This window comes from Azolla caroliniana, unplaced genomic scaffold, assembly GCF_043228905.1.
Source record: "Azolla caroliniana isolate FFs.n. ecotype wild unplaced genomic scaffold, voAzoCaro1.0.p SCAF_679, whole genome shotgun sequence".
Taxonomy (NCBI): domain Eukaryota; kingdom Viridiplantae; phylum Streptophyta; class Polypodiopsida; order Salviniales; family Salviniaceae; genus Azolla; species Azolla caroliniana.
In genome coordinates, this window is record NW_028231114.1 from 1 (window position 1) to 10,935 (window position 10,935).

At 36.0% G+C, this 10,935-nt stretch overlaps 1 protein-coding gene across 1 annotated transcript; it reads right to left on the reverse strand.

The window, feature by feature from the left end:
- Positions 1 to 1,963: 1,963 nt before the first annotated feature.
- LOC147847777 (hyperosmolality-gated Ca2+ permeable channel 1.5-like) lies at positions 1,964 to 9,707 on the reverse strand. Its single transcript, XM_087338835.1, has 11 exons — positions 9,379 to 9,707; positions 8,079 to 8,228; positions 7,391 to 7,526; positions 7,166 to 7,267; positions 6,877 to 6,996; positions 6,708 to 6,788; positions 6,079 to 6,419; positions 5,443 to 5,688; positions 3,854 to 4,178; positions 2,855 to 3,088; positions 1,964 to 2,600 (listed from the first exon to the last, which is right to left on the reverse strand). Exons 1-11 carry the CDS (start codon positions 9,690 to 9,692, stop codon positions 2,364 to 2,366), a joined length of 2,286 nt encoding a protein of 761 aa, XP_087194961.1. The 5' UTR covers positions 9,693 to 9,707; the 3' UTR covers positions 1,964 to 2,363.
- Positions 9,708 to 10,935: the final 1,228 nt, after the last annotated feature.

The window sequence follows — 10,935 nt, forward strand, 5'->3', positions numbered from 1 at the left end:
GCATTATCTTCATCATAAACCAAATGGTGTGACTCTACATTATCTGCAACAGATCTCATTTGCCTTCTACTTGAGCCACCTTGTAGACCTGGTAATTTTTCTTTTATTATATCTATTGTTGACGTCCTTAAACGTCCGCAACTTTGACCATGGGCGATCGTTTCTCCTCTTCGGTCGGCTTTGGCTTTAGCCAATTCTATGAGTCGTATCTTCCGAGAAATGGGCTTCCACATTGTCGTTGATGGTAAGTCCCATCAACTTTCTTCGAAGGTCTTCTAACCAGATTTTTCTGATTGCTTCGTCGAGCGTCAGCTTCATCAAGCTATTCGTGACAGTCGTGTAGAAGACTTCCTAGCTTGTCGGCAAGCTTGAGAGCAGAGCAAGGGCTTTGATTTCTTCCTCAAAGTTCAACCCTTGGGGGGAGAGTTCGGCCAACAACCGGCTAAAGGTGTTGATGTGGGAGGTTGCCGACTCCAACTCCTTCATCTTCATATTGAATCATTTCTAGATCAATATGAGTCTCGATAAAGAGGATTTTTTCTCATATACGACCTAGAGCTTCTCCCACAAGGCAAATGCCAATGTCTCTTTTGCCATGCTGCAATAGACATTCTCGGCCAGATGCATCCCATTGGTCAATCTAGCTATGTCGTCCAAAGATCTCCATCCTTCTACCGTCATTGAAGTCGGCTTGTTGTTGTGTCGTATAGCTTCAATTTGACGTTGGATGACGAGTACATCCTGCATCACCTCCTTCCACAAGGCAAAGTTTTTGCCATCAAACTTCTGGATTTCCACTCCTATGCTGAATGTTGAAGCCATGTCCTATAGGAAGTGAGATTTGTTGACCTAGTCTTTTCTTTCTGCCGATTCTTTCTCCTGATGTTGTAGTTGTTTTTGTTGCCAAACCCTTCAAGCTCTAATACCAATTGAGGAACAATGTGTGTGTCTTAGCCGGTTGATGCGTTAGTGAGTCAGCTTTATGCAGGGACGCAAATAGGATCTTGTATTTGGATCAAGCAAAGCAGTAAGGAGTCGCAAGTGAGGAGGAATCAAATTCCATATGCAACTTTGATATTGAACAAGAAGATGATGGTTACAAGTCTTTGTTTACAAGAATAGCTACCTACTTAAATAGTTAGGTTACCTCTATTCACACTAGAGATACAAGTTTGGCCAAGTCGGCCTTTTATGCCAACAAGTCAATTGTAAAGTTTAAGAGATAATGAAATTACAATTCAAAAAATGGAATTGTTTCACCAATTAGTGTCTAAGTAAGAAATATGCCACCAGTATTTGGCATCTAATTAAGGAATTGTGTGCGTATTTAGCATCTAATTAATGAATTGTGGGGGTATTTCACATCTAATTAAGGAAATATGCGGGTATATAGCATCTAAGTAGGGAATTGTGTAGTTGTTTGAACAAATATAGTTTCATCAGCATCTGTTTGAGAAAATAGATAGCTAATTAGCATCCAATCACTGAAATATATAGATGACTAGCATCCTATGTACGAAATATACAACTGATTAAGGAAATGCAGAGTGCTAATCAAGGAAACATGTAGCAATTATAGTAGAATTAAGGAAATGCGGATTTCATCAGCGTCTAATCAAGAAAGCATACAGCTAGCTAATTCGCATCAGAGTAAGGAAATCATCGAGAGAGAGAGAGAGAGAGAGAGGAAGAAACATGGGGAGGGATTCCTGACAGAGCCAATTTGTTTTGGGTTCCGTTTTCTGTTTTTGGTAAGTTTTTAAAAAAACGAATACTTTTACTTGTATTTGTAATTCGTATGCATTTGTGGGGCGAATATGACAATCTATAGACTATAACCATCGTATCTGAAAAGAGAGGATGGATGGATCATGGATCAAATCAATGGAATTGTATTCTTCATATATAATAATAAATAAATACATATATATATATTATATACGGTACACATCTATCTCTCTATCTAACTAACTAAAAATCAGATATAAATAAGCATATGATGTTACAATCTAATCAAACCTTACATGACAAGCCAAATTTCGTATGATATAAAAAACCCAAAAACGAAAAGGAATGTCATGGTCCAATTTGAATACTTGTTGTTCTATAATATCAATTCACCATGTTCATTTGTGAGACTGATCCTGCATATCATTTGTCTAATCGGTCATCAATGATTTTATCAATCAAATCAGCAGACATTCAATATATATTATCATTGAGTGGAATCATTTGTCTCAATTCGATGTGTATGTGGTTACCAAGCAAATGTTGTTTGATTTTTTTGCCATGTTTCTTTTGGCTTTGCTTTTGCTTCTGCTTTTTTTTTTCCCTTCTGATTTTACCTTTCGCTCTTTCTTATATTAATGTAGCGCCATTGGAGCCTCACTTGTAACGCTAGCCACCGGAGTGTTACCTCGTGACATACGTTTTGTGGCAACCAAAGGGGGGTCTTGGGTCCATATATTGCCTCCACATTCTTCATCATCATCATCATCTTCTCTTTGAAATGCCGGATGTAAGTATGTTCCTTCTAAATAGGCCCGAATATCAAAGTTTGGATCCATTGCTCGTTCCCTCGTATCTTTAGCCATAGCCTCCTACAAAAGTTTTTGTTTTTCATAATCACATGATTAATATTGTCTCTCTCCATTACAAAGATGGAAACACAGATTTTTCTCTTCAAAGGATATGTTGTTAAAACGATTGAGCAATTCTCCTATAAGAGAATAATATCTATTCCATACCCATTGTAGTTACAAAATATCAACTTATTACCCCCGTCAGACCATGTCATTATTACTTTTGAATTAATGTAATCTCTTCTACTTTTGAAAGAAAAAAGCCAACTGACCTCCAATGGATACTTTCGGAAGGCAGGTTCGAAACGGCTCTTACAATATAAGTGGAAGGTGATGGTGAGGATAGGTAGAAAGATTAAAATAGGTGTGCATTGAGATGCCTTCTTTGTTGCAAGAAGACCCATTAATGATATTTGTTGCATAATAAGAGATGATATGATTCTTGTATGCACATGTGGCCAAAAGGCTCCTGCACTCTCATACTCTTGTTGATACACATTGATTACCTTTTAACCATAAAGATCAAAAAAAGAAAGTCAATCAAAGTTATGGCTATAGATTGTTGTATTACTTCCATTTTTATTAAGAGATATCACAAAAAATAGTTCTAACTTATCAAGACTTATCACTGATGAATGATCTTGTTTATGCAAGGTAACACAAAGCGTCAAATTAGAATTCGCCCACCAATGCTGAAATTATTCTTTTTCTCTAATCCAGCCTAGTGCTGTCAAAAATAGAGAATTAGACTTGCATAATTAAGATGATTGGTTTCTTGCTTAAAACCTAATGATGATTTGGTCAGTATCAAAAATAAATTATCTTTCTTATTTGAAAATTTGCCCTATCAAAGGTAATTGATTTGCAGATTTTTGGAATTTTGTGAACTTGAGAATGGCATTCCGGAGAATTATGATAAGTTACCATAACCTTTTGATGAGGAAAAAGTTGTAAAACATATCCCCAAGATTTTATTTATTCCCACAAATGCATCCTAATGTTCATATTTCTCCAAATGCTCTTGATCTATTTCTATTTCCCCAATTCCCCAAGTGTTGGTTATTTCCCAAAATGCTGCTGGGTCAAACCCTGAACAAATTAGAATGAATTTGACCTGAGCACATATAATTGCTCAAAAAGCACATATTGTAGTTGCTCTTTCAGGGGTTGACTGAGGGCATTCAAGAAAATAAAGAACTTGGGGATACTATCAAAAACATTTCCCCTCTCGATAATCTGCCGTGAACCTGGTTTTTTTGGTTTTTATATACCTGATGTCGATACACGAGATATGCGAATCCAAAGAACACAATGATGAATGGAAGAAGGATGGGTGTGATAACAGAGTACACAAGCCCAAACAAGAAATATAACTGTAGTTGTGGAACTGTCTCAGGAAAACCAAAGCTCCCAGCATCCATAGCCTTTTCTCTATCTTTCTCTGTTTTTACTAAGAATGTGTTTTTCAAATGGTATATAATTAGAGGTTTGAAACGCAGTATTTCAGCTGCAACTCCTGCCCATCCATCAATCATTATGTATGTAATGAAGAACAATGCTTTACTGGAAATCGCATCACCTATCAACCCTGGGATACTGTGATAAGCATAAATAAGAAGTACGACATTATTTGGTATTCCTCAGCATGAATAAATGGTCAGAAAATGATTCTTGTCATCATGGTGGAGAAAATGTGAACATCAGTTGAAAAAGCTTAGTATATATCTTTGTGAAAACTTCTCGAAAGAAAAAACGAAAACACTGAATTAGTAAGAGTGTGTTTGTTAAAAACGAAAGTGAGATATGAATTGTTTCAAGTATAGAATGCTGACATCAAATAGTAACCTTCAACTAACAGGATGCACGTTTCATTTTATCCTTTCATCTTTCAATGGGAGTAAGTGCCAAATAAACATATGCATGAGGGGAATCTATCCCAACAGAGTATAATGGAAGGTGACTTAATTACATTGTGGCATGTAATGAATAGTCTATAAACATTCTTAGACACCCTTATAGCATAATCTCACTTTGACAGCCTCCATTCCTTACCCATGACTCAAACTTCCTAATTATCTATATACTTTTGGCATATAACCTTAATCCACATAGAATATGTTTGGTGTGCAATATTACAGCGTTTTTATGGTATTTTAAGACTAAGCAGTGGTATCAACGCCTATGCAGTGAAAAAGAAACGGAATCACAACATTTAAGCATAAAATATTTCCAGTTGGATACATTAACAACAGAAAAATCCTGGATGTGGATATTAAGATGTTGAAAATCCTCATACAACATCCCACTAGTATAGTTCTTGCCATGAGTTTTACAAGGCTTCACACGAAAAGGAGAAAAGGTCTTCTATGTTGAGGTTCTCTCTTTCGCCATAATGAATCAACAGGAGAAAGAGAAAAAGGAATGTTTCTATACAGAAGTTTTAGTTGTGAAAATCCATTTTAGAATGAGGAAAAAGAATGAAAAGAAGAAGATTCAGAGGGATAGTGCAGGAGAAAGAGATGGAAAAATGAAGAAAAAGTTTATTTCTGGAAGAACGAAAAAAACTTTACTTTTTCGGTTTCACATTGGATAGTTAGAAGGCCAACCTTCAATGCACTTTACTGCCTCCTCCTATTTCCCTTTTCTTTTATGGTTTTGATACATTTATGAGGAATTCCATCAGAAATTTTACTTAGAGTTTCATACATTTCAGTAATAAATCTTCATAAGGAACTCCATTTTGTTGTATAATGTCCTATTAGCACTTGATTGTTAAAGGTCTCAATGTGTAGCCCCACTTTAAAAATCCCACATGAATCATTTAAGATTCGAAAGAAGAGAATAGTTTCAGAAAGTATACCTTGTGGGAGGCTTGTTAAGCATTTCTGATAGCTGTTCAGATGCCGATCCTGTCAATATACTCCCGAAGAACACAGTGATAACCAAGAACATAAAATATTTGCCAGCTGCCCTCCTTTCCAATGAAGATAGAGAGGTGAAACCTTCAATTTTAGATATCAACATGAGAATCCATGGAAGAATCATTAGGAATATCTTCAATGCCAACCCAGGCAAGTAACCTTGAATGAGCGAATTTATGAACTTTCTGAAATGACAATAGGTGCTTCAAAGTTGAGATTCTGTTTATGAATATCTGATGCAGTAACATAATCTTAATGAAGAAAAAGAAAATTTTGAAATGCCCCACCCTTTTCTTTATTTCCCCAGATGTGTCAGAGTTTCTGTTATTCCCCCAAGCACCCTTGGTAAATCCTCAAAAGAGAAAAATGCCGGAGCAAATTTTGACGGTATAATTGCTCAAGTAGCACATATATCTGGGGAGAAGCAGATGAATGAACCATATAACTGCTTGAATAGCACATTAATTGTTCTTTTGGGGAAATAACAAAAACAGAGAGGACATTTGTGGAAATAACGAAAAATCTGGGGGTGTTTCAGAGTTATTCCCCTAAAGAAAGTAACCACATTTACTTACAATTTCAAGATTGGCCGTAGAAAGTGGAATGTGTTAGAAAGCTTATCCATGTTGGCCAAAGATTGGACAAAGGTAATAGGTATCATGAAGAAAAACAAGAGAAAGAATACTACAATCGCCATCACAAGTCGTCGGATCGTGATTTGAACAAATGGGATTGAAAGGTTTGGCCAATAAACATCACTAGGCTCGGGAGCCCATTCTGTTAACCAAGTTGTAGGATTTTTGGTTTGCTGAGTTTGAGCAGCTACAGCTGCCCCCCATCTCCCTTTGAATGAGACAAATGCAACAGGAAGAATTGCTTTGGGATCTTTCAGAACACGAGTATGCTCCATTTCGATCTGTATAGAAGTAATTCACAATAAAGCTATGTGCTTACAAACACATCCCATTCACATCTTCTAATCTATATGTGGTGACAAATAATTAAAATATGTGGCGGGAAGACACCCAATTACCCACCTAATTTGTTGAGTAGTTACAGAATACCCCAGAGGGGAATACTGATACATACTTTTTAAGAACTCCGATATTCTAATATCCAAAAAATATGAATATTTTTATTGCTTTGTTCTCAAAACTAAGGACAACAAAAAGCTGAAAACAAAACGTATCTCCACTTTTGTTACCTGAGTTGTCTTTCTTTCCACCTCATTCTTATAGTATTCCACTGCATTCACTTTCTTTCCCCATAATCCGAGAAATCCAGTCTATAAAATAGTAGCCCACAATAGAAGTGTCAGATAGATGGCCAAACCCATTTGTATTCACTATAAGATAAATACAAAGAGGTAAAACCTTGGTAGTTAGCATCATTTCTGGGTGTCTTGCTTGTTTGTTCTCATAGTAATCCAGCCAATTTTGTAGCCCTTCCCTCTTTTTCACTAGTTTTTCAAGTTTATTCGCATCGCGCACCATCTATAAGGTAACCCACAAAACCACATTCCAAATGATATTGACCCTAAACCCCTTCTAAAAAGGATAATAAAGGAAATCACGACTACATGAAGTTTTAATGCATATGTGTAGCGATCAAACATAAATAGATACAAGATCATCTTAATAGTCTAAGGCTTATTAAGAAGACCTGATGTGTTAGGTAGTAATCTGGATGATTCACTCGAAAGAAATGTTCAACGTGAAGATTGGCACTTTCATCGGGATCTGCTGGTATATTTGTAACCAAAACCTAAAAAATAGCACAATAGAAATTTACATAGGAAATTGATATAGAATGTAAAAAGTCACACAAAAAATAATCTGAGGTACCATATCAGGCCTGTCAAAAAATTTGAAAACTGTCAAAACTTACAGTAAATTGATCAGGCCTACGGTTTTGAGCATCATTAAACTCCAACCTCATCAGCATTATAGCTTTGTATTCTCTATATAAGGCTGCGCACACCCATGCAGTAAAAACATATGCCATTGTAACAGGTGCCCATAGCCTAGCACAACAATGCCACATCCAACGAAACAAATTCACGAGGAGTAGAGTTATGAATAGATCTTAAATTTTTGTTAATTGCTGTAAAAAGACTATCTATTAATATTTAATCTTTGGTATATAGTTTTAGCAAGGCGATTTCTAATTGCTCAGATAATTTGCATGGAATGATATCGAGCGAATTTCTTTGGGTTTCATTTTGGCAATCACTGAAAAACTTTAGACTTCGTTTTAAACACAAAATACACCTTACAAACCCAAATTTGATTTCAGCTTTCAGCCCTGAGCAGTTGGCAGCATTCTAAGCGTGTCTATGAAAGGTTAGGTGATTTATATAGGAAAAGCAACAAAATACCCCTAATGTCTCAGGCATCTACCATTACACCCCTAAATTTTAAAATTTTTGAGGAATAACCTTGTGTATTAGTAAAGTTTTTTCAACCACAGAGAGATATTCTGGTAGTACTCTTGTAAATACCCAACAACATAGGGGCTCTGGTGTTTAGCCCCTTCATATGTATACCATAAGCGTTTCGAATGGAGCCATTTATACCTCTTGGATGCGTCGGGAACATTTCTTAAAGAAAGCTTATCGATATCAAGACTTGCTACTGCTTTTGAAGAAGTAATGCTTTGCCCGGTTATGTTGATTGGCACTAGAATTGTGAAGCCCATAATCATCAGTGGCACAAATATTTTGAGCCTGTCATTGTGATTGAAGATGTAAAAGTTCAGTCAGAATTCTCTCATCTTTAATTTCTCCCTAAAAGAATGCATTTCAACTCATTAAAACACTAAATTTCTTCCTCAAATGAGACACCAACCACAGTTCTACGACAAAAACAGACCTTAAATTTGAAGCTCAAGCCCCAAAAGGTAAGGTTCCACATGGAACTTTAAATTTAATCATAAGAGTTGGGATTTGAAATTTGGAGCCTCCAATTCCTTTGATGACTCTAAATTGGATATTAATTCACAGACATAATTTTTGCAACCTTAGGCATTCTCTGAGCTCCATATTTGAGACCTTTGAAAAACTTTAGACTTCAGTTGAAACAGAGTATAGGTCTTCAAAACCCATAGCCAATCCTTTGAGTTTCATTTTCACAACCTCTATTAAATTTGGTTGCAAAATATTTAAGATTCATTTGGAGATTAAGATTGGCCTCCAATTTTAGGTCTTCAATCTAAGCTCAAAAAGCAAACAATAGACAAATAAGACACAAACTTTGATCACATTGAATCAATTTAGTCATATCAATGACTATGTGTAGATATATTACTAAGCAAATGGTCAAAGCTAAAAGTCATTTACCTTCAGTTAGCAATGTAGACTGGCTTCACATGAAACCCAAAAAGGGATCTCTAGTTTTTTAAATGACCCCACCCTCCATTCCGTATTTATATGGGAAAAAAATAATATTGATGATGCGGAAATTTACAAGTATCCCTAATTTTCCAAAAACTTGCCAAAGTCACCCAATCAATCTCCAAAAGCTCTGGGATGTTTAACAAAATACCTCTAAATTTCCGAACATTACCAGAATATCCCTCGTCTAAGTTTACACAAATGATTAGACACCCCTCTGCTGAGGGGTCTTGGGGGTAAATATCAAATAAGTTAGATGAGGGGTATTGTGGTGACTGTCTGAAAATCATAGGGGCGTGTATGTTGCAATGGTTTGATCCTGGCGGCCCAAATCTATCATGGTGTTTTTCTCAAAACATAAATATATTAAACCGTACATACCTAACGACATTTCGAACATCTTTGAAAAACATAGTACTATTGTGGTAATTATTGGAGAAGGATAAGAATACTTTTCCAAATTTACATATATGTGTGTACATACCCAAGGATGTAGATTCGTAAGAAAACCGCAGAATCTAATCCAGCATGTTGGATAAGCTCAGCTTCTGGCATTCTCAATGCCTCTCTCATCCAATCAAGAAAGTTTAAATACACTTTCCAGTTCAGATTAACCATACTAGATAAGGTTCTAAAACTAGTCTTTCCATCTTGCCTTTCCCCTTTGAGATACCATTTCGGGTAGTACACTCTGTCATTGACTGGTTGGGAACGTAAAACAGCAAAAGCTACTAGGAATATGAAAGCACTCAATATGTTTATTCCCGCAGATACTCCTAGATCCGAAAGGCTTGCCATCTCTGATCTTCAATACGCTTTTGAGCCTGTAGTTTTTAACAAAGTGAAGAAGATTAGTGCAAGGAACGGTGAAGGTATGATTGTGTGTTTGAATGGATAGGAAGGAATGAAGAGAAGGTATGAATGAATATGAGCGTGTATGAAGGTATTTTGTATTCTGATGAAAAGTGAAGAACATTAATGTAAGAAATGGTGGAAGTTATGGATGTATGAAGGTACGAATGCTCTGCTTGAAGGTATGAGTGCATCAAGGTATGGAAGCAGAGAGGTAACTTTTTGGGACATAGAATTCCTCATTACTGGGAAGTGCAAAACGGAGGGCATGAGAGAGAAGACTGCAAAGTTCTGCAATTACACTTACATTTAAACAGGAAATGTAGGAACGAAATACATATAGTTGAAACGAAAAGAAAAAAATCATCACAATGATTACATTGAGCTATGCACCCTCAAGTGAATCAATTATCAGAGAGAGGAAGACAAAATCGTTCAGTTATTCTGTTGGTTAATGATACGATTAAGGAGGGAATTAAGGAATGGTTATAAACCAAAATAAAACTTCATCCCCAAGGTGCATTAAATTATTCTGCAAGTTGAATCAGCATACATGAAAAATTGACTCCATTCGGAATTATAAACAAGCTAAAGAGTCTGGTAATTGAAACAAAAGAGCATATATATATATATATAGTTGGGTTTTGGTACAGAACGCAAAAGGAAAGATTTTCTTCAGAGGACCACAAATTATGATTTTCTTCAGGGAATTACATCAGAAATTACTAGAAAAAAGCAGCAGATTAGAAACCAGAAAGGGGAATAGAGAAAGGGTAGATTTCATAAGAATTCAATTAAAATGGTGCGATTACACTTGCTAGTAGAAAAGAGGGTCAAACTCACAGGAAATCCGAGGGAAAGAGATCTGAGGTATTGGGAATTGTATGTACTTCAAAGTTGGAGGCCAAAGATTTCACAATTCAAGCCAGCTCTTCGATTAGAGAAGAAGGCAAAGGCAGTATTGACAGATAAAATTAAGAGAATTTTATCACAATAATCTTACAGCAAACGTTATTTCCTCAGAGAAAAGTTTTCACCGGGAATATATATATAGGAAATTGGTAAATTCACAGTTTTTTCCGTATTTTCACAGTTTTTTTGGGGGGATGGAATCTGGCTATCATTTGTAATCATATTTCTGAAGTCAAAAAAAAAACTGTGAATTTACCAATTCCCTATATATATGAGT